This window comes from Mobula birostris, chromosome 18, assembly GCF_030028105.1.
Source record: "Mobula birostris isolate sMobBir1 chromosome 18, sMobBir1.hap1, whole genome shotgun sequence".
NCBI lineage: Eukaryota > Metazoa > Chordata > Chondrichthyes > Myliobatiformes > Myliobatidae > Mobula > Mobula birostris.
The window spans coordinates 26,187,846-26,213,331 of record NC_092387.1 but is presented as its reverse complement, the minus strand read 5'-3'; the positions used below and the strand labels follow the sequence as shown (position 1 = coordinate 26,213,331).

The 25,486-nt window shown below is 39.1% G+C and overlaps 1 protein-coding gene across 1 annotated transcript in view; it reads left to right on the top strand.

Annotated features, from left to right (window-relative positions):
- Positions 1–7,381, top strand: part of LOC140212010 (secretory carrier-associated membrane protein 5) — a 69,386-nt gene extending 62,005 nt beyond the window's left edge. The window contains exon 7 of the mRNA XM_072282366.1: positions 2,141–7,381. Coding sequence (XP_072138467.1) covers positions 2,141–2,338 — 198 coding nt within the window. The 3' untranslated portion in view covers positions 2,339–7,381. The remainder of the gene's footprint in view (positions 1–2,140) is intronic.
- The last annotated feature ends 18,105 nt before the right edge of the window (positions 7,382–25,486 follow it).

The following is a 25,486-nucleotide window of genomic DNA, read 5'->3' as shown; positions in this document are numbered from 1 at the left end:
TCACTTTCAAGGACTCATCTTGTGTTCGCAATATTTATTGCTTGCTTATTTGTTTTTGCTTGTATTTGTGCAGTTTGTTGTCTTTTGCACAATGGTGTTTTTTCCATCCTGTTGTGTGTAGTCCTTCAATTATTTTTTTCTTGGATTTACTGAGTATGCCCACAAGAAAACTAATCTTAAAGTTGTATATGGTGACATATACCGTGGCATGCAAAAGTTTGGGCACCCCGGTCAAAATTTCTGTTACTGTGAATAGCTAAGTGAGTAAAAGATGACCTGATTTCCAAAAGGCATAAAGTTAAAGATGACACATTTCTTTAATATTTTAAGCAAGATTACTTTTTTATTTCAATCTTTTACAGTTTCAAAATAACAAAAAAAGGGGCCTGAGGCAAAAGTTTGGGCATCCTGCATGGTCAGTACTTAGTAACACCCCCTTTGACAGGTATCACAGCTTGTAAACGCTTTCTGTAGCCAGCTAGGAGTCTTTCAATTCTTGTTTCAGGCATTTTCACCCATTCTTCCTTGCAAAAGCCTTCTAGTTCTGTGAGATTCTTGGGCCATCTTGCATGCACTGCTCTTTGGAGATCTATCCACAGATTTTCGATGATGTTTAGGTCGGGGGACTGTGAGGGCCATGGCAAATCCTTCAGCTTGCACCTCTTGAGGTAGTCCATTGTGGATTTTGAGGTGTGTTTAGGATCATTATCCTGTTGTAGAAGCCATCCTCTTTTCACCTTAAACTTTTATACAGACGGTGTGATGTTTGCTTCCAGAATTTGCTGGTATTTAATTGAATTCATTCTTCCCTCTACCAGTGAAATGTTCCCCGTGCCGCTGGCTGCAACACAAGCCCAAAGCATGATTGATCCATCCTTGTGCTTAACAGTTGGAGAGGTGTTCTTTTCATGAAATTCTGCACCCTTTTTTCTCCAAACATACCTTTGCTCATTGCGGCGAAAAAGTTCTATTTTAACTTCATCAATCCACAGGACTTGTTTCCAAAATGCATCAGGCTTGTTTAGATGTCCCTTTGCAAACTTCTGATGCTGAATTTTGTGGTGACGATGCAGGAAAGGTTTTCTTCTGCTGACTCTTCCATTGAGGTTATGTTTGTGCAGGTGTCACTGCACAGTAGAACAGTGCTCCAGCGCTCCAGAGTCTGCTAAATCTTCCTGAGGGTCTTTTGCAGTCAAACGGGGGTTTTGATTTGCCTTTCTAGCATCCTACGAGCATCCTACGGTTTTCTTGGTCTTCCAGACCCCAACTTGACCTCCACCGTTCCTGTTAACTGCTGTTTCTTAATGACATTACAAATTAAGGAAACAGCTACCCGAAAACACTTTGCTATCTTCTTATCGCCTTTTCCTGCTTTGTGGGCATCATTCATTTTAATTTTCAGAGTGCTAGGCAGCTGCTTAGAGGAGCCCATGGCTGCTGATTGTTGGGACAAGGTTTGAGGAGTCAGGGTATTTATAAAGTTTTGAAATTTGCATCACCTGGCCTTTCCTAATGATGACTGTTCAACAAGCTAACAAGCTAATTAAGGTCTGAGACCTTGGTAAAAGTTATCTGAGAGCTCAAATCTCTTGGGATCCCCAAACTTTTGCATGGTGCTCCTTTCCTTTTTTCACTCTAAAATTGTACAAAACAAAAATAATACACTAATCTTGCTTAAAATGTTGAAAAGAGTGTTTCATCTTTAACTTTATGATTTTTTGGAGATCAGTTCATCTTCTACTCATTTAACTATTCACAGTAACAGAAATTTTGACTGGGGTGCCCAAACTTTTAGATGCCACTGTATAGTTTGATAATTTACTTTGAACTTTGAATTTCTATTCCATTCTAACCATTATTTCTGATCGTTGTTTTGGGATTGTTAGAAATTGGAAGTGGAAAAATATGTATTAGTAAATTGAACATTTGTGAGAAATTTCTTTAAAAGTGAGTGGAAAATGTGGGCTGATAAGACAGACAGCTGAAGCAAATAGAAAGATTTGTTAAAGGGGGAAATGAAATGGACTTTTCACAATCACAGGTTTTAATGATGAATTGTCTTTGTTGCAATTCAATTCAATTTCTTACCTGTCTCTCTTGTAAATAACTAATTTAAACTTGACATTGTTTCTGGTCCTAGGTGCACAATTATTATCGTGGCAGTGGAGGAAGTATGAGTAAAGCTCAAGAAGAATGGACTACTGGGGCATGGAAGAACCCACATGTGCAACAGGCAGCCCAGCAAGCAGCTGTTGGTGCAGTCCAAGGGTCCATGCAGAACCCACAGTACACAGGATACTCGGACACTCCCAACTATGCGTACAACAACCAGATGTAAGCTTCCTGCATTAATGCACCTTGTTGGTTTACAACGCATCCCCTGGATTCAGGATCAGGTGGAAAGTGCAACATGTTTTATTTTGTCAATATTGTTCAGAGATCAGGTGTTCAGAAAGCAGCTAATATTTGTGATGTACACTAGAAACAAGTCATGGTTACTGTAGAAAAATGTGCAAAATAGTTTTAAAAGATGTGATGTTATTGATATTGAAATTGTGATGATATAGGATCCTTCCAATTTAAAGATTTAAAGAAAAATCATGCACACAAATGTAATAAGGGTAGTCCAATAAAATGATCACCAGATTATTTCTGCAGACAAGTACAGTAAAATTCCTTGCCCACATAGCACTCCCAGTATTGATTACTTCTGCGGTATTTTAGATCAATGTTGTGATTACCCCAAGGCTCATTTGTAGAATGCAGATTATTAGCCAAAGTATGGAGATAGTGTATTGGCGCAAAATTTAAAAAACCTCAAATGATCCATTTGTCATCATAACTTGGTAGCTGTATCTAAAGTTCCACAAGGTTCTGTTCATTCTACATATGCAACAAAATGTTGCAAAGGAATCAAATTGTCCTTGGATTTCAGAACTAAACGTGTGCAGGAGTGTCTACCAGCAGTTTTATTGTCCAACTGTTTTTCAAATTCCACTGATCTTGCAGGATGTGAAGGTGCAGGTGTCAGTGGAAGTGACTGTCAAACTCCTCCACACATTTAGAGCTAGCAACTGAAAGTGAATTTCTCCCCCAAGTGCCTAACATATCCTAATTAGATACTTAAGTTCTAAATTTCTGGTAGAATCATTGTAAGTTAAGTAGAATACATTAATTTCAAATTTTGTATCAAATGAATAACAATGCGTAAAAATCCAATGCTGCTTTATATGATCTTACATTGTTGAGCTAACAGATCAGACAACGCAAAAGGAGAATAATTTGTTGCAATTTTTTATGCATTTTGCAGCATTTTATTGCTTAATATTTTAAGTTAAATAGTGCTGCTCATATCTGAAAGACTTAATTTATATTGCTGCCTAATTCATCAATTGCAAAGTCATTTTTTTAAACATTAATGTTGGTCTAACTTCTCAGGAACTTGGTTGGCAACTTAATTCGGTTTTGCCTTGCATGTAACTGAAGGCTGGACTAGGGGATCATAATTTGAAACTACCATTTTGCTTATTGTCACTTAATTTGTAACTGTACTGATTATGTTTAGCCTATGACCATTTTTACTCATGTTAACTAAAGCATCTTCATATAATCTTTGTAGAATTTCCCCAAAAAAAACAATTGGAATAAGAGATGAACAGCACATTTAGAGTCAATGTATTTATAGTAATGAATATTATTTCCATTCTTATTTTGGAGTTTTATACACCCTTAACTCCTTTCAAATGAGAAAGGCCATAGAAAGATATGCTATATATAGGGTAAGATGATGGGGTTGGGACTAATGGTCTAGGGCAGTAAACGTCATGCTTCTTATGTAGAGACTGAATCATAAATATCTAATTGGGTAAAGGTACCTTCTAGTAAAGTTGGATTTTACCTTATTTAATTTATTAAAAATACAATTGCACCTACCTGTATTAGAAACCAATTCATCATTAGAAAGTTCAGGGACTGAACTAAGTACAAACAGCAAGAAAATGTGGCATCCAAGACACAGGCAATGGTCAGTCAATACATCATTAAATTAATAAGGGAGAAAATGCAAGTGCTTATTAACTGCTTCAGGGAAGTTGCTGCAAAGTTCAAAGGTCTCTGTTAAGCCAATAAATTGAATCAGTCTGTGGTAGCATTTGGATAACAAATAGAAGACTGACTTGGAATCTATTATACAAAGGATGTGCTCCCATTTTTGCATTCTTACAGATTTCTAAATTTTGATCAGTATTATGAAGAGATTTTAATCTGCAGAGCTGCCATGGTGTTCAGATCAAAAGCAATCTGTACCTGGGAAGGACATAGTGAATTAATTTTGTACAGTAAATATAATCTGAGATAAGAAGGTTAATTTTTTTGAATTAAAGTATAGATGTACATAAGAATATTTAAACTGGTCAGTGACTATGGTGATTGTGGCTTCGTACAGTTGTATAAATTGTTGTAGGAGCATGAATTATAGTTAGCTATTCTGGTGTTCAAGATTAAATGCACACTTTGAATTTGTTATTTCTTGTTTTTACCCATGAACTACAGGAAAAGTGCATTGCGATTCAGACTTGCTTAATAGTATTTTGTTTGTACATAAACTCTCACCATGCGTTTAAGTTAATCACTGCCTTGGTCGGCTACTTTCCTTTCCAACTCAGAAAATTGTGGAATTGTTTATTTCAGAGCCATTAGATAATTCTGCATTTGTGATACTAGAAAATTATTAACTTTATTTTTACAGGACAAGCACTTTAGAATTTTGTCTTTGTAGAAGTGGGAATCATGATCATATAATATTTTGTGATGGAATACAACAGTTCTGTAGCACTTTAAAAGATTAACATTTCTCAGTTGTGTAGAATCATACAATGGTTAAATAAATTACCTCTGGTTCTGGCGTATGAACTGGGAACTCCTGCATGTTACCATAACAACATATGCAGCCACTATAGATTTAATTGTAGGATTGATTTTTGCATTGGGTGCATTTCATTAAATGTAAATAATTGAAGTAATTGGTGATTGTAAGATGTTCATTGTGAAAATTAGAATGAACCTCAATGATCACACTATTCTTACTACAGCTTGATTATGACACTTATTAAAAATTACCACCTTTTATTGTACTTCAGAATCTATATACTTTATTCCAACCTAAGCACAAAACATTATGCCATGGTAATTAAAAATTAAATGCACTTTTTCCTGTCATCTTTTAACCCCAGCACCCCATAGTTATATTGTGTTTCCTTTTGTATAATCTGAAAATGACAGGTGCTTACAAAGTACTTCCTTGGATGAAATATGCAGTCTAAAGCCATTTATTTATCACTAGGACCAATACTGTACCTTCCAGCATCTTAATATTCTGCAAGTAAACAGGAATTATTGCACAACTCAATGAACTGTATAGAGAAGCTATTATTTTTCTGTATTTTCAATAATTGTTTGCCCCTTGCATTTATAATCTGCTGGAAACTGCATATGGTTTTCTGCATTTAAAATAAAATAACCCAAATTGATGATGGAGGGTTTTGGTACAAGCTGCTGATGAGAGCAATTTCTCACCAGCTGAAGGATACCTGCAGTGAAAGAAATTTTCAATCAGCACTGTTTTTAAAAGGTGGTTAATTTCAGACACAGTGGGGTAAGATTTCCAATCTGTTGCTAGTTGGGGGAAAAATCATCAGCATATTAAGTTCTTTCTCCCCTTTCACAGAAACTCTTTTCAGAGTTTTACAGAATCCAAAATTTTCTTTCAGTATTTTTATTAATATTATATAAATTGCATCAATACAAATACAAAATTCATAAGGATACAAATAAGTAATATGAATTACACTACAGTTAAATCATAGTAATATGATCACAGTATCCCATATTCCAAATCAGTCATGTACAAAATTTTCCTACAAACGCATCTCAATACTACTGCACTGAAAATTTAGTCAAAATATGTTTTCTCCCATGCCATTCAAAAAATTGCTATCCTTTGAACATTAGCCGTACTTTAGGTAAATGTCAATTTTATTTCTTTCTGAATACATGACAGTTTACATTAGGAATTTTATAAAATATTATAGATCACAATTCTATTAAGCTTTATATACGAATAGCAGCAAAATTGTGTTTCTCGTTGTTTCTTCATTCCATTGCCCAGTTCTGTTTAAATGCATTATATACTTGCATTTTCTTCCTACACTCAGTACTTGTGCTTTCCCATGTGACCATCCAGTAACTCAGCAAACCCTTCAATTCTTTTTAAACTATTGGTTAATTAATTTATGTAAATTAATACTTAAACTTTAAAAAAGACAAAGTATTGTTTTGCATCAGGGATTCTAACACTCTACCAATAAAATTAACTACATTGAGAACCTTATAGCCTCATCTTCTAGTAGACCAGTTTGAATAACTTATTTGGATCCAGTCCTATCATTTAGATGAGATATATACACATTATGTACTTTTCCTCCTACATCCAGTACTTGTGCTTTCCCATATGCCCATCCAGTTTATTTTTTTGGTCATGAAACCCAGTTCCTTTTCTGAAGATGAACATTTCATCACAAATTTCAAAGCTGGATCCCTCTCTCCTCGTTTACTGCAGACCATAAACATGGTGGCATTTGCTGATTGAGATTTGTGTTCCATGGAAACCTGTGCTATAATAGAAATTAAATTGGGCTGAACCCAAGAACAGTTGTGTTCGAATAAACTAGCTAAGTGAAACAAAAAATGTAAGCATTGTATACAATAAAATTCATTGGGTTGCACTATCTAGCATTAGTAAATAACATTGGTCATTCAGCTATACTATTTCCATCATTCAAAAGTACTTGCAAACTTGTTTATTTTAATCTTGCTTTAATAGGACTTGTACTGAAGATTAGGAAAGTTATCTCTGACAACATTGTCTAGACTGTAAAACTAGAATTAATGTCCAGTATCTTGTAAATAATTATTTGAACCGTGTTGATAAAGTATTACTATGGGAATCTATAATGTGATTCTTTTGAGGTTAAATAATATATCACCTTAATAACCCTGATACTGTTGTTTTGGTTAAAACGGTCAACTACATCCATACTTCTAATAGTATTGTCTAACCCCGAAATTACACTTTCTGACTGCAGAGTGCAATCTGTTAACCAATTAAAAAGGGCAATTTTTCAAAGAAAAGGTTAATGTGTTTAATAACTACTGCATTGTTGCATACGCTACTTAGAAGGTAATTGTCTGCATTGTTTTCACTTTTTATGGTAATTCTTCAAAATGGAGTATCTATACCTTTCCAGTTGAGAAATGATATCGCTGTAATTCCAGTATGTCAATGTGTCAGTGTCATTGTGTAGAAATAAATGGTAAAACTTAGCCTGGTTATCATGTTTTGTCTTGAACTATCATTTCAAATTTTTACTTGCATCTTACCCTACACACATCTGCATATCTCTCATTTGCAGCAGGATTAATGCTGCTAATTATTGTGGCTAGCCTAACTAGGAATTACTTCCATCTTCAACCTGAAGCAAGTTACTGTAGTTCCTTTACCAAATATATTGTACTGTTTTAAATGATTCCTAGCCTAAGGCTGCATATTAAAAAATCTTCAGGACCACACATTCAGCTAGTAGGCAACTTGTCCAACAAGGCCAGAATCCATAGTCTGAGTCATACAGCACAGAAGCATTCCCTTTGCCTATCATGTTGATGCTAACCATTGTGTCTGGTGTAGCACCAGCAGCCCAGGTTCAATTCCCCCACTGTCTGTAAGGAGTTTTGTACATTCTCCCTGTAAATACAAGCGTTTCCTCTGTGTTCCGGTTCTCTACCACGTTCCCAAAGACATAGGGATTAGGTTAATTTGTCACATGGGAGTAATTGGACAAAGGCTCATCGGGGTAAAAGGGCCTGTTACTCTGCTGCATTTCTAATTTTAAAAAAATCAGAAGTATCTACTACAAATTATTAGTACTTTTCTGTGTTCTGTTTTGGCAATTCAAGTTCTGACAAAAAGTTTTCAATCTGAAAAATTAACTCTCCACAGAATCCAAATGCATATTTTCAAATGTCAGTGGTACTGAAACCTCAGCAACACTGAAGTTCTAAAACTATTGGTAAACATTTTGGAAATAGTCAGCCTGGTGAAGTATTCTATTGATGTCCATACTCGACATAAACAGCAAAATGCAACATGCCTAAGTAACTAGAAGGGAAATATTGCTCATGATGACAAATACTTTAATAAATCTATGGCTTCTGATGAAGCAGGTCAGTAGACCTGCTAACAGTTTCATGGTTCTAAAATATAACAGCTCCTTAATGTCCACTAGCTTTGCAATCTTGTCACATGATACTTAAGAGTTGCCATGTGGTGGGATTTGACAACCTCAACGGCAGTATTGGTAGCATAGTGGTTAGCGTAACACTATTATTGCACCAGTGACCTGGGTTCAATTCCTGTCGCTGTCTGTAAGGAGTTTTGTACATTCTCCCTGTGACTGCATGGGTTTCCTGTCACATTCCAATGACATACAGGTCAGTAGGTTAATTGGCCACATGAATGTAATTGGGTGGCACAGGCTTGTTGGGCGAGGAAGGTCTCCTACTGTGTTGTATCTCTAGGGGCAAAAAACAGCTTTACCTCATGTGAACCTGGAACCTGTACAGTATGACTTGCATGTATATTTGATTCTATTCTTCATCATAGGTCAGGCTGGAATCTGCATTGGCCTATTTATCTAATCATGGTGATTGAATGCAACATTACGAGTCTGCTTGGGTTTAGCTACCTAGTGCTAGCAAACGATGAATCAGAATCAGGTTTATCATCACCGGCATGTGACGTGAAATTTGTTAACTTAGCAGCAGCAGTTCAATGCAATACATAATCTAGCAGAGAGGGAGAAAATATAATATTAAATAAAATTAAACAATGAACAAATCCATTACATATTGAATAGATTATTTAAAAATGAGGAAAAAAACAGAAATACTGTATATTTTAAAAAAGTGAGGTAGTGTCCAAAGCTTCAAAGTCCATTCAGGAATCTGATGGCAGAGGGGAAGAAGCTGTTCCTCAATCACTGAGTGTGTGCCTTCAGGCTGCTTTATCTCCCACCTGATGGTAACAGTGAGAAAAGGGCATGCCCTGGGTGCTGGAGGTCTTTAATAATGGACGCTGCCTTTCTGAGACACCACTCCCTAAAGATGTCCTGGGTACTTTGTAGGCTAGTGCCCAAGATGGAGCTGACTAGATTTACAACCTTCTGCAGCTTCTTTCAGTCCTGTGCAGTAGCTCCTCTATACCAAACAGTGATGCAGCCTGTCAGAATGCTTTCCACGGTACAACTATAGAAGTTTTCGTATGTATTTGTTGACATGCTAAATCACTTCAAACGCCTAATAAAGTATAGCTGCTGTCTTGCCTTCTTTATGACTACATCAATGTGTTAGGACCAGGTTAGATCCTCACAGATCTTGACACACGGGAACTTGAAACTGCTCACTCTCTCCTGTTACCGCCTCTACTCTCCAGTATGAAAGATGAATGAGCATAGTTCAAAGTAAAAATTTGTTATCAAAGAACATGCGTCACCATATACAACCCTGAGTTTCATTTTCTTGCAGGTAATCACAGTAACTACAAGAAACAATAAAAATCAATGAAAGATCACACCCAACGGGACAAACAACCAATGTACAAAAAAACCCTGCAAATACAACAAGAAAGAGAAAAAATATAATAAATAAGCAATAAATATTGAGAACATGAGATGAGTCCCTGAAAGTGTGACTACAGGCTGTGGGAACAGTTCAATGAATGGGCGAGTAAAGTTGAGTCCCCTCCAGTTAAAGGGCTTGATGCCTGGGGGGTAATAACAGTTCCTGAACCTGGTGGTGTGAGTTCTGAGGCTCCTGTGCCTTCTTTCCTGATAGCAAAGTTGAAAAGAGTGTGACCTGGGTGTTGGAGAGCCCTGAGGATAGGTACTGTTTTCTTGTGACAGGGCTCTCTGTGTTGATGTGTTTAGTAGTGGGGTGAACTTCGGGCTGCAATGAACTGGGTCATATCTACTACGTTTTGTAGGTTTTTCCATACAAGGCCAATGGTGTTTCTATACCAGGCCATGATACCACCAGTCAATATGTTCTTCGCCACACATCTATATAACTTCATCAAAGTTCCAGATGACATGCTGAATCTTGCAAACTTCCAAGAAAGTACAGGCAAAATGTAATGAGCTGGATTAATCAGACCCAACAAATTGAGTGTTCAAGAGAGGTGATAATAAGCGTACAAGCACAGAAAAGTAACTTAATCCTAATTTATAATCATAAAATAAATAGCACAAATAAAACACAAAACGTCACATAGCAAGTCACAAAGCTTTCTGGACTCCTGATTCCTTCGCCGCTCAGCTATTGCTGTTGGGGTAATTCCAGCTTCTGACTTGCTCATGAAACTATTGCCTGGTCCTGGGCACAGATTGTGATTTCTGGCCCTGGTTGAAGGCCAAAGAGAATCCAAAAAGCAGCCCAATATAATCCACAAGCGCAGAAACACGCAGAGACAAACAAACTTTTTAATCCTACATTAACTCCACCTGTTTACAACAAATAACACATCGCGTGCCCATTAAGACAGTCGTCAGAAATCAATTAGACATTTCCTCGTTCGCTCATGTCTGGACACACAATATTCCTTGGGTTTTCAAAAGTACATTACGGCCTACACATTATAACATTAAGCCCTAAACCAGAGAGACATTTGTATTCTAATGATTACGTGATTATCTCAGCATTTAACAGACTTCACATGCTGCAAATTTCAGAAAGAGTTGAATTGTTTTTGACTTGACAAATATATCCGATATTCCACCCCTTGAATGTCTGACCAGGTTGGAGACACAGAATTCTTCCTTCTACTTTAACCAAAGAATATATATTAATGTTCCATGGATAATTAAAATAACATTATTACAATTGTTAAAATATGAAAAATTATACAGATCCAAGGATTAACCTCAACATTCCCATTAAAATATGCCCTCATCCCTAAGGGGGTGCTAGGTGTTAACAAGATCCCGTTGACAACTCAAATTGAATGAGTAAGATTTACAAATTTATGAACACTACATTGTGATCGGGGCGAACAAGAGTCAAATTACAATCAATTTGGCATTTGGTTCACAAAGAAAAAGTTGTATGAGGCCAGTCGCTTTAAGTGTACAACATTCCCTCACACTTACTGGCTTGCCATATTCCCAATTAGCACACATCACATAATGTACATCTTCTGAAACAATATCTTTGTCACAAATCACAAGGTTATCAGTGCTTGGTCAGGTCAACAGAAGTCCAACATCCAACAAAACACAAGACAAGCATTAAAACAGAACAAACCAATGCTGTGGCAGGAACTTGTAAAAACAAAAGGGGAGAGATAGTTAGAAATATTTTCTTCCTTTCTTAGTAGGTGTACCCTCATCTACATATACATGGGATGGGTCTGTCCTCATACCATCACCCGGTATGTACTTCCTTGTCTGTAGGCTACTATCTCACCCTCCAGTGGAGGGGAAGATGGGTATGTCACAAACACTTTACCCCTTTGCAAAACTGAATCAGCTCTTTATCAATGGGTTTAGTTGTGCCATGAGGAACAAAATGAATAGATTGTCCCGTCATTAACAAAAAGCGTACTTTCAAAGGGCAATTGTTCATACTATACAAAGCATGGAGAAGAGATGGGTAACCATTAGGATAAGGTATGGGCAGGAGTAAGTAAACAAATTTGCTGTTTTAATAGGCCAATCATTCATTCAATCAGACCACTGCCCTGAGGATAATAGGGGACATAGAAGACCCACCATACACCATTGGAAACAGCTCACTCTTCTACCCTGGAACCCAAAAAGTGCAAACCATTGTCAGATTGAATTTCAAGGGGACTGCTGTATACAGAAACAAGAAGCTCTAATCCCCAAAGAGCACTATCGTAGTTAGCTTTAACAGTAGGGATTGCCATCAAAAGACCAGATTAACTGTCTACAACAGTGAGGAGGTACTAGAATTGCTTCTGTAAAGTAAGGAGGCCGACATAATCTATTTGCCAAATCTGAGCAGGAGTACACCCACGGCAAATGGCAGTCAGGGGTTGTTTTGGAGGATAACAGTCCTTAATTACTAAACATAAACAATAATTCCCTACCATTGTACGAATTATTTCGGTGGGATGGAACAATCCTCTCTGCCGAGACCACTCCATGGTACCCTGTACCCCCAAATGACCAGAAGCCTTATGGGCCCACCGAGCTGAAGGCTAGACTTCACCGTGTTAACACAAGCAAGTTTGTCGGCAGTGTTGTTAAATATTGTCATCGGCGAACCAGCTTTCAAATGGGCATTGATGTGGTTAACTGTAATGGTAACATGGTGATCGGCCCCAAAAATCTTTCCGTAACTCCACTCCCCATAAGGGACACCCCACAAGCAGTACAAGATTGCCAGTTCCACCCGGGCAACCAGATAGCAAGTCCACTAGCAATGCCCACTAATCAGTATAAGAACACAAGAAATAGGAGCAGGAGTAGGCCATCTGGCATGTTGAGCCTGCTCCACCATGGCTGATCTGACCATGGACTCATCTCCACCTACCTGCCTTTTCCCCATAACCCTTAATTCCCCTACTATGCAAAACTCTATCCAACCTTGTGTTAACTATATTTACTGAGGTAGCCTTCACTACTTCACTGGGCAGAGCATTCCACAGATTCATCACTCTTTGGGAACAGCAGTTCCTCATCTCAGACCTACTCCCCAAATCTTGAGGATATGTCCCCTAGTTCTAGTCTCACCTACCAGTGGTGTAAGATCTCCTCTCATTCCAGCAAGTGTGGGGCTTCTTCCGTTTCATCCATAATGAATGTATGCACTGAAACAAGCTCTGCATATTAACTCAACCCACCAGGGCCTTCCTTCTTCAGAACTTGTTGAGTGAGAGAGTTAAGGGTAGCAGCCTCCCAATAATGATAACCATTCTCCCATATCACAGAACCATTGGTAAAACCAAGCAGGAGTCAGAAGATTAAAGGAAACATTCCATACAACAGGTGAGACTTTGGCCGGAATATGCTCAGGCGTGGGTGACATAACCTGAGGGGACTCAGTAACCAGTTCATGTATTTTACTAATTCTGTCTAGTACCTTTGAAGCTCTTTCAGTAATTACCATTTCCACTTGCCAATTGAACGCTATTGTGCACACCCTATCTTCTGTTGAGTGTGTTAGGGAACACCCATCCCATAAAGGGTCAGGGCAGAGAGAGGCAAGGGAATTCCCCTGTCTGTGTTTCCGCCTCCGCTAAAGCCCAGTAGTAAGCAAGAAGCTGTTACTCAAATGCAGTGAATCTGGTGGTTTCATCAGTAAGCTTTCAGAACCAGAAACCCAGAGGCATAGTCTTCCCTCCATAGTTTACCACAGGCTCCAGAGAGCCACGTCATCTTTAATACAAACTTGCAGTTCAAAGGGAAAGCCCTCTCGCCAAGGAGACTGGAGTAAGGCCTTGGCAACAGCCTCCTTTGCAGCCTCAAAAGCTGATCGTTGCTCAGGGCCCCATGCAAACTAAATTGCTTTCTCATCACAGCATACAGGGGTCAACAGAGCATGGTCAAAAGGGGTCTGTGGCACTGCCAGTATCCCAACAGGCCAACAAAGCATTAGGCTTCTCGTTTTGTTGGAGGGTGTGCTATGCCTAGGATCTTATTTCTGATCTTAGCGGGCATTATCCTGTTGCTCTTAATTCATTGACTTCCCAGAAAATGAACAGTCGTTGCTGGGGTTAATTGTCCATCCCCTCGATCACACGTGATCAGTCTAAGTATTAAGGGTTTTGGAAACCTCCTTTTCAGAGGATCTCCACAGTAGCACATTATCTATATAATGAGCTACTCTAATGCTGGGGATAGGACACATTCACACCAATCCCATGCCACCACACTGCGGCAAACAGTAGAACTATGGATATATCCCCGTGAAAGCCATGTAAAGGTGTACAATTGGGTGCACGTACCAAGGGAAAAGGGGACAGCCTCGGGGCCGTTAAAGATATGATTATTATAAATGGCAGATTGTGCGAGGTGTGAAATAGCCTTCAAAGGGGTTGTCCAGCGACGATGGGATGCATCCCAATCCAAAGCGGCAGAGTAGCAAGCACAGACAGCTTGCATGACCACTGCCCACAAGGATCAGTCAGCTCTGTCAGCCTGACCTCACAGCAATTCAGCCAGGACCATTAATGACACTCACTGAATCAGTTAATGCACATTAAAAAAAAACAGTTGGGAGGCCATTAAATCCTGGGCAAGGATTCTTCTAGTTGCTGCGCTAAATCCTGAAACTCATTGGTAGTATGGATGCCGTTGGAGCTTGATTTTGTTCATCAGCTCCACCTTACTGTTTAACTTTTATATGACAGAGCCTTGATTACCTTGGTTACATCCCCATCCGAATCTTCATCATCATACCGGATATCCCCGTTGGCTATGGCAACCTGTTTAGTTTCAGAACATTCTTGCCCCACCCGTGCAGTGTCACTTATTAGATTAGATTAGATTATGAGGACACTCAGTCCTCGTTTATTGTCATTTAGAAATGCATGCATTTAAAAAATAATACAATGTTCTTCCGGTATGATATCACAGAAACACAAGACAAACCAAGACTAAAACTGACAAAACCACATAATTATAACATATAGTTACAACAGTGCAAAGCAATACCGTAATTTGATAAGAGCAGACCATGAGCACAGTAAAAAAAAGTGTTCTGAGAACTCAGTGGCCAACTCGCACTGCAATCACTTGTTTTCCCTCAGAGAGCTCAGCTGTTTCAGTACTCAACTGCCACAATGCAGTCACAAAAATCCACCCCACCTGAGGCAGAAAATCCCTCTTAGAGGGACTGCATCCTGCTGAAGGGTCTCGCCCTGAAATGTTGACTGACTCTTTTCCATAGATGCTGTCTGGCCTGCTGAGTTCTTCAGGCATTGTGTGTGCATGTTGCTTAGAGAGGAAAGCTATATGCTTAAGGCATTGTGATACCATACGTGAAAGCTTAACATCAGGCAATTCTGCAAATACCTTCCCAAACATTTATGAGGACTCCATCTACTCAGATCATTAGCCAGCAATCCAAACCCTCAGAATTATACGTTCATCTGGGGACCTGATAAGTCTTGGGTATGGTATCGCGTGACTTTTTTGTTTATCTCCACATTCTCCCGAGACCTGCTTGCAGTGCCAAGGTGTAATGGACTGTTTAAATCAGGCCCAACATTTCGAGTGTCCAGGAGATGTGGTAATAAGCACAACAACATAATTTAGGCTTAATTTATTAACATAAAATAGAAAGCACAGATAAACCACACAAAATACCACATAGCAAGTCACAAAGACCTGGAGGCTCATGATTTCTTCACCACACAGCTGATGCTATCAGCGGATCTCCAAATCCAGACTAGCTCATGAAACTACCCTTTGGTCCTAGGCACCGATCGCGATTTCCGGCCCCGAATGAAGCCCAAAGAAAATCCAAAAGGCAGCCCAATATATCCATGGGCTTCATAAATGAAGAAACAAGCAGAGACAGTCAAACTCTTGGATCTTACATTAACTCAGCCTGTTTACAACAAACAACACATCATGTATCCATTTACACAATCCTCCTAAGGGTTTTCCTTTAATTAGGGTAACTTTTCTGCCCCAGGAGCAGCTTTTTAAGAATAAAATAGTTTTTTTTACAAAAACCAAGTACTCTAGTTTTAAAAGTTAGATATTATTAACTCTAAACTTCTTTCAGTTTGCTTCATAAATAATATTTCTTAATTTTTAAGTGAGTTAACAACTTGAATGTGCCAGAATTTCACTATTTTGGGCTTGTTCACTACCCAGACTCTAACTTTGTCTTCAAAATAAAGTAATAATAAATACTAAATTCATGAAACTTTTATTTTGTATTTTCTTACAAGAACTTATTGAATACATTTCAAATTTATGTGCGTTATTTATTACTGTATACAGTTCGTAAATTTTTTAAGACAAATGACCACTACCCCCAACACTTCTGTCATTACCTATGCTCAACACACTTTAGAGACCGATCAAGATTTTTTCAAACAACTCCTTATATATTTGCTGTAAAAAATAATGAGAAGTGACAAGGGAGCATGTGGCTGTTATGGCAGACGACTGATATTTTGATGATTTCCAGAAATGTAATTTGAAGATTTATACTTCCTGATCTGAGAATATGTTTATTGCAGGTTATTACCAAATGAGCTATTATTTGAGTGTTTTAACTGAGAAATAATAAACTGCACTTGATTTCTGTATATTTAAATTACTTTTACAGCTAGCTATCTAGTGCAAGACTTAACCAACTTTTTCTTCAAAAAGTGAGAAATGTCATTACCATCTCACATCTGACAGTGAATTTGTCAAGATGACCCCAAAACCTTCAGCAGACCGATCAAAAAAAAATAGACACACAATTAAAGACAACCCAGTGAAATATCAGCAGTACCTTGAAAGAATAAGAGAGAGACAAACAAAAAGGGAGACAGGAAAACTTCAGATCATCTCACAATTATCAGCTTGAAGAGAGACTGAAGACACAACAGTGCAGAGTCAAAGAACCAAAGGCTGCCAATAAGAAAAGATGCAGTGCTAAGTATTACAGCAGAGAATGCCTGCCCGGAATCTCTAGTAGGCCAGCAACAAGAGCAGAATGTCCTCCATCTTCCAGAGGCTTCACCCATGCACTAATGGAGACTACAAGAAGGTGCTTTAAATTTCGTGTTCCTTTTTCAGAGTTGTTGAGATTTCTGTGCATGCTTCATAAATCTTACTATAAAAATGTGTGTAGAGGGTTGAGTAAATGTTTTATCAGTATTTTTTAAAAAGTGTTCTCTCTTATGGACAGTTAAAAAATAATGATCCAGAACGAGGGGTCACAGTTTGAGGATAGAGGGGAAGCCTTTTAGGACCGAGATTAGGAAAAACTTCTTCACACAGAGGGTGGTGAATCTGTGGAATTCTCTGCCACAGGAAACAATTGAGGCCAATTCATTGGCTATATTTAAGAGGGAGTTAGATATGGCCCTTGTGGCTAAAGGGATCGGGGGTATGGAGGGAAGGCTGGTTCAGGGTTCTGAGTTGGATGATCAGCCATGAACATACTGAATGGCGGTGCAGGCTCGAAGGGCTGAATGGCCTACTCCTGTACCTATTTTCTATGTTTCTATGTTTCTATCTCTATAATCTGTTTGAAATTTGAATTACTGCTTATTCCAGAGTTGGAGGCAGATGTTTTGTAAGCATTATTGTTTTTTTTGAAAAAAGGCCAAACAATGCCTAATTTAGCTGGGCTGCCTACGTCATGCATCATGTGGATGTTTTTAAACAAAGTTCTCTAGCTGCCTGCCTTAAAAACTGTGATCTCCTATGAATTTTGATAAATAGTGCAGACTGTAAGGGCGTGATTTTAATTGTAAGTGTTGCTTCTTCTAGTTTTGTTTCGTCAGAGATAATGTTAAACTAAAACCATTGTTTGTCAATGTTGAAAGTATTGTTGTCATTACCATCACAATGCATATTTTGATGTGAAATAAAGTTTTGTTTCGTAATATTGGTCTGAACTCATTTGCTTTAATGCCAAGATCTGCATTCTCTGAAAAAGGGTTAAAATTCCAATAGTCTAATTAGTAAACAAGTGTTTTGTTGTTTAGCAGAGGAAAATATTGACAGCTTAAGGAAACTGTGCCTCAAAAATACATTCTGAAAATACTCATAAAAAAGGGGTTAAAATACAATTTTATTAATTTTTTATGAGTTTCTACATTAGAACAAAAAAACTCACAAACAAAAAGAAGACTTATACAGTACAAAACCAACGTGTCCAGGCAGCACCTAATTAATTAGCTTGTTTATTTCAGCTTTTTTCTTAAAGGTGTGCTGGGTGCGTCCCGGCCACCGCTGCACCCCTGCATTCTTCGCGGCAATGTATCAGTCCGCGGCCCGGAGGTTGGGGACCACTGCATTAAAGCCAACATATATAAGCAATAAGTCCGAATCTAGACGGACATTTTCATTTTAATGGTTATTCGTGGTTATCTCAGTCTTTAGCATACTTCACAGGCTGAGAGTTTCAAAACGAGTTATTATTTGACCTGACAGACATTCATTCATTGGTTTACAAAATCTAATATGCCACACAAAGCATTTTCATCTTTTTGATTAGCTCCTGCTTGGATATCTAGAACTAAAAATTTCTACCATGTCGTTAAATGTAGTGGCTTAATGCTGTGCATTAGCAAGCCATTAAAGACAATGAGTTATGAAATACAATTCTACTGGTATTCATGATAACGGTTGTTGTTTTAGCGTTGTATTGGTTTTTGGTTTATTATTGCCAATAAATGAATCTATACTAATCCAAATTACTGGCACTTTTCTGCTGTCTATTCTGTTTTGGCAATCCAATTTCTGACAAAAGGGTTTAATCTGAAAAATTAACTCTCTCCACAGAATCCAATTACATATTTTCAAATGGCAGTGGTACAGGGAAAATCTTTTGCAGGCCATTAATGCAGATAATTTCATCTCATCGAGGTAATACAACTGAAAAGCAATAAACTAATAGAACAAAATGCCACAGTTACAGGGGAAGTGCAGTGCAGGCAGAGAATAACAGCCGGTAGATTGTGAGATCAAGAGTCCGTTTTTATCAAATAATAGATCCATTCAGTGGCCATAACCGTGGGATAGAAGCTGTCCTTGAGCTTGGAAGTATGTAATTTCCGGCTTTCATAATCCTATGTTTGAGGGGATTTGGTGTGTCACCAAAGACCCTAGCAAATTTCTGAAGATGTACCATGGAGAGCATTCTGACTGGTTGCACCACCGTCTGGTATAGATGGTCCACTGCACAGGACTGGAAAAGCTGCAGAATCAGCCAGCTCCATAATGGGCACTAGCATCGAGGACATCTTCAAAAGGCAAAGCTTCAAAAATGTCGGCGTCCATCATTAAGGACCTCCATCGCCCAGGACATGCTCTCTTTTTATTACTACCATCAAGGAGGAGGTACAGGAGCCTGAAGGCACACATTCAATGATTCAGGAACAGCTTCTTCCTCTTTAATCAAACAATGAACCCATGAATGCTACCTCACTGTCTTTGCTCTCTTTCGACATGACTTATTTAATTTAATATTATCAATATATATTCTTACTGTAATTTATAGTATTTTTATGTATTGCATTGTAATGCTGCCATAAAGCAACAAATTTCAAGACATGTCAGTGCTACTAAACCTGACTCTGATTCAATGGTATAGGGAACCATTTGTCCATCAAATTTATATTGACTAAAAGCAGAAAATTCCCTTTGGTTCCATCTCGCCTGCAAATTCTCCCACAAGCGCCTACTCAATTCCTTCAGAAGCTGAAAAAGGGCACAAGAAAGGGCCCTGCTGTGTTTAAGGGAGCACAGGAGGCTGTGCTGACTCATCAGGATTTCGGCACAACAGGATGGTCCATTACTGGAGTTTCAGTGTATCTTCCGATCAATACTGTCTGGCTGGCACTCAATGAAATGCCTCTGGTGGAAGTACTCAGCAGGTCATAACTAGCAGCACAAGACGATTGGGTGGATAAGAAGGTGTACGGTATGCTGGTCTTCATTAGTCAGGGACTGACTTCCAGAGCTGCAAAGTAATATTGCAGATTTATAAAGCTAGTTAGACTGCACTTGGAATATTGTGTTCAGTGCTGGTTGCCTAATTACAGGAAGCAGGTGAAAGCTTTAGAGAGGGTGCAGAGGAGATTCAACAAATGCTGTCTGGATTAGCGAGCATGTTTTATGAGGACAGATTCACCGAGCTAGAGTTTTTCTCTTTGGAGAAAAGGAGAATGAGAGGCGACTTAATAGAGTTGTACAAGATGATGAGGCCATAGATCAAGTGGACAGCCAGAGATGTTTTCCCTGTGTGAAAATGTCTAATACAAGGGGCCATAACTTTAAGGTATTGAGAGGAAGGTAAGAGGAGAGAAATCAGAGGTAGGTTGTGTTTTTTTTTAAACACAGAGATTGGTAGGTATGTGACAGGGGTGGTGATAGAGCCAGATACACTAGAGAAATCTCGATATGTCCATGGATGAAAGGAAGATGAAGGTCTATGTGGGAGGAAAGGGTTAGATTGATCTTGGGTTGCACAACATCATGGACCAACAGTGCTGTTCTATTTTCATGTAGCATCTGAGCTATAGAAATTAATGTTCAAAGTTATTGGCTTTTCACCAACAATGGCTCATCAACCCAAAATGTTAAAGTTGTTTCTCTCCCGGCAAATGCTGCATGATTAAGAGAGTCAGCTGTCTGAACTAGTAATCAGCAGTCATCCTTTCCAGCTGCTGGTGACTAGTGGAGCAGTCAGTGTCGGGAAGCAACTTTTCACTCTATACATTAATGATCTAGATAAAGGCACTGATAGGATTGTTATACACACAAAATGTTGGATGAATTCAGCAGGTCAGGCAGCATCTAAGGAGATGAATAATCAGCTGATATTTTAGGCCAAGACCCTTCTCCAGGACTGGGACACACACTTAAACATAATGCCTTGGATTTCCAGCATCTGCAGAATTTCTTGTGTTTATCATGGCACTGTTGCCAAGTTTACAGATGTTTCCAAAATATGTAGAGAAACAAGTATAGTCACAAAGGCAGGATTCGGGAGTCCAAGTTCATTATTCGTGCATGTTTAATATGTAGATTGAGTTGGTAGTAAAGAAGACAAATGCAATTGTTAGCATTCATTTTGAAAGAACTAGAATATAAAACATTCTATACTGCTGAGAATGAATAAGTCATTGGTAAGACTGTATTTGGAATATTGTGAACAATTTTGGGTCCTGTACCTAAGGGAGGATGTGCTAGTCTTGGGCAAGGTTCAGAGGAGGTTCACAAAAAAGACCCCAGGAATGAAAGGCCTAACATATGAGAGGTGTGTGACATCTCTGGGCTATCTTCAGTAGAGTTCGTAAGAATTTATCAGCATGGGGGAGGTAAAGGTCAAGTCATTGGGTGTATTTAGGGCAGAGACTGGCGGGTTCTTGTTTGGCAAAGGAATTAATGTTTATTTGGGGTGTAAAACATCGGCTATGGTTGAACGGTGGAGCAGACCCAAATGGGTCAAATGGCCTAAATCTGCTCCTATATCTTCAGGTCTTATGGACTTGTGGACTGTGGGAGAATGTAGGTTGATTATCAGTCTGATATTTCAGCATCCAAATTACACCTACTGGTTTTAGTCCAATGAAATAAACTTGCTTGTCTTAATAAATTTTTTTTTTAAGTTCACTTAGTTTTCATCACACTGGGCAGCAAAGTGAGCAGCAAGTAGAATTATGTACACAAAGTGCTGGAGTAACTTAGCAAATCAGGCAGTGTCTATGGAAGGGAATAAGCACTCAATGTTTCTCCAGTATTTTGAGAGTGTTGCTCAAAGTGTCCAGCATCTGCCAAATCACCTGTGTGTTTACTATAGCAAGAAGGGCTGCTACCTTACAATACTGGGACCTGGTTTCATTCCTGACCCCAGTACTGTGTGTGTGGAGTTTGCAGCACCTTCTTGCGATTGCGTGGAGGTTCCCCTAGGTGTTGCTGTTCTCTCTTAGATCCCAAAGAGGTGCCTATTGGAAGGTTAACTAGAAATGTTAGATTGTCCCTATAGAGTAGACGTGTGTTAGATTCTGAGGTTGTCGAAGGGAATATGGGGAAAGTAAAACAGGATTAGTGTAAATGGATGCTGTCTCCTTGTTTTATGTCTAAAGAATGTAATCACCTAGAACACACGAGACTATATATGATTATTTGGATTATTTGGGTACCTCTGCTCGGGCCCCTGCAATTTCTGCACTTGTCTCCCATAGAGTCCAAGGGAACACTTTGTTAGGCCTTGGAAATTTATCCACTCTAATTTGCCTCAAGACAGCAACACTTCCTCCTCTATGACCTTCCATGTGTTGTATCATTTCTATAGGTTCTGTATCAATCTCCTGAATAAATACAGATGCTAAAAATCTATTTAAGATTTCCTCCACCCCCCATCTCTTTTAGCTGCAATCATGGATTACCATTCTGATCTTCCAGTTTTGTCCCTTGCAGTCGTTTTGCTCTTAACATTTCTGCAGAATCCGCCTTGTCTGCTAGGGCAACTTCATGCCTTCTATTCGCACTCCTGATTTCTTCACGTGTTCCTTGAATTTCTTATACTCCATAAGTACCTCATCTATTCCTATCTGCCTACACCTACTATGCAACTTCATTTTTTCTTAACGCGGGCTTCAATGTCTCTTGAAAACCAAGGGCCCTGAAACCTGTTATCTTTACCCTTTATTCTGACAAGCACATACAAGCTTTGTACTCTCAAAATTTCACTTTTGAAGGCCTCCCATTTACCAAGTATACCTTTGCTAGAAAATAGTCCACACTTGCCAGATCCTTTCTCGTACCATCAAAACTGGCATTTCTCCAGTTTAGAATCTCAACCCATGGAACAGACCTAACTTTTTGCATATTTACTTTGAAACTAATGGCAACTGTGATCACTAGATGTAAAGTGTTCCCCTACACAAACTTCTTTCACTTGCCATATCTCATTCCAAAATAGCAGATCAAGTATCGCAAACTCTTCCATTGGGACTTCTACTTACTGATTAAGAAAACTTTCCTGAACATATCTGACAAACTCTATCCCATCAAGTCCTTTTTCAGCTTGGAAGCCCCAGTCAATGTGTGGAAAGTTAAAATCACCTACTATAACAATCTGTTTTTCTTGCAACAGTTTGCGATCTCTCAACAAATTTGTTCTTCTAAATCCGTGGACTGTTGGGTGGTCTATAATATAGCCCCATTAACAATTCTTATTCCTCAGTTCTGCCCATAAAGCCTCAGCAGACAAGTGACATTTTCCTTGACTAGTAATGCCACCCCTTTTCCTTGAATCTCTTCTGCTCTGTTGGATCTAAAATAACAGAACCCAGCTGCCAGTCCTGCCCCTTCTGCAACCAAGTCTCACTAATAGCTGCAACATCGTAATTTCAGGTGTTGATCCATTCCCTGAGCTCACCTGTCTTTCCTACAACACTTGTATTGAAATATACACAGCTCAGGACATTAGTTGCACCATGTCCAACCATTTGATTCTTGACTTTGTCTGAGGTCTTAACAACATCTGCCTCCAAAACCTCTCCACTATCTGTTCTGGCACTCTGCTTTCCATCCTCCTGCATCTCTAATTTAAACCTCCCCGATGCAGCATTAACAAACCTTCCTGCTAGAATATTAGTGCAAACCCTCTCTTCTGTACAAATCCCATATTCCCTTGAAGAGAGCCCAGTGATCCAAAAATCTGATGCCCCCTCTCCTACACCAACTCCTTAGTCAGGTGTTAAGCGCTATAATCTTCCTATTTCTGGCCTCACTAGGAATCCTGTGATCCCAACCTTGGAGATCCTGCCCTTTAACTTAGCTCCTAACCCCCTGAAGTAACTTTGCAGAACCTTGTCACTCTTTCTACCTATTCATTGGTACCTACATGGACTACGACCTCCAGCTGCTCACCCTTCCACACAAGAACACTGGCGACTCGACCCGAGATGTCCTAGACACTGGTGCCCAGAGGCAACACACCAAACTGGAATCTCACTCTCATCCACAGAACCTCCTTTTCTGTTCTCCTTCCTACTGAATCCCCTGTCACCACAGCTCGCCTCTTTCACCCCCTTCCCTTCTGAGTCGCAGAGCCAGACACAGTGCCAGAGACCTGACTGCCATGACTCTCCTCTGCTACGTCACCACCCCCGACAGTATCCAAAATGGTACATCTGCTGTTGATGGGGTAGCTACAGGGGTACTCTGTATTGGCTGTTGAATCCCTTTCCCCTTCCTTACTGTCACCTAGTCTCCTGTGTCCTGCACAATGGGTGTAATTTCCTCTCTATTTGTCCTGTCTATCACCCTCTCAGCCTCCCAAATGATTTGGAGTTCGCCCAGTTCCGGTTCCAACACCTTAACACAGAGTGTTAAGAACTGCAGCTGGATATAACTTCTTGGGACACTGACGATGTCATAAAAGGAGCATTCAACTATCCTGCCTGGCATCCGTACTCTACAAACTGCTGGAATATAACTCTACGAACGGTGCAAATATAAGGAAGGAATACAATAAACAAACTGGGAACTGGTGGGGGGGGGGTTGCGGGGGAAGGATCTACCTACAGCTTTTCACCTTCACTCATTCTAGCCTCTCCTCACAGAACCCTGATGCAAAAGGCTGGAGGAACTCAATGTGTCAGACAGCATCTGCGGAGGCAAAGGGTACTTGGCGTTTTTAGTCGAGATACCTGATGCCAGGCTCTTGACCCAATAGATTCAACTACTTTTGCTTTCACAGATTATGTTTAACCCATTCAGTTCCTCCTGCATTGCTTGGGCATTTTATGAATGGAAAAAGAATAAATGTCATATTTGAACTGGATACACAGACATCTGCTTTTCTGAGGCTTTGAAGGTTTTTTGTAAATTGACTCACTTTTCACTAATGATCATTGTCTCCCCAGTTAATTCTTTCGCATTGACCACATGGCCTTTGAAGATAATTGGACGTGATTGTGGTCTTCCATCATTTTGTAACTGGAGTAAAATTGTGTGGTCTCATCGCAGCTCTTAAAATTCTATTAGCATCTTCTACAAATGCACTCAATTATCAAATTAAACACACTTTTACTCAATTCAATGATTCATCCCTTATAACACGGTGACACTCGTTTGAGAAGCAAACATGTTTTCTAATTTTCTAGTGAAGCTGCAGCAAACTTTGCCACAGAATTATAAGCTGGCTGTAGTACTGATGCAATTTCCAATTCAAATTGGTGCTGAATTCATATTGTAACTACAAGGAAAAATTCCATATACAATTTATGGAGGGTGTATTTATATTTTTCCAGATCACAAACTAAGTCTCTTCTTAAGATACAGGAGCAGAATTAGGCCATTCACCCCATAAAATCTGCTCCACCAATGGATCATGGTTAATTTATTTTTCCTCTCAACCCCATTTTCCTGCCTTGTCACTGTAACCTTTGACTCTTACTAATCAAGAACCCATCACCTCCACTTTCAGCATACCCAATGACGTTATATATACCACAAGAAATAGTAGCATAGCAGATAGCACAGTGCCGGTTGTAAAATTAGGGTTCAATTCCTACCATTATCATTAAGAGATTGTATGTTCTCCCTATGACCACATAGGTTTCCTTTGGACACTCTGGTTCCCCTACCTTCCAAAGATGTCTGGTTTGAGTTTGGGAGTTATGGGCTTGCTAATTTGGCACGTTAGCATGGCACCGTTAGCA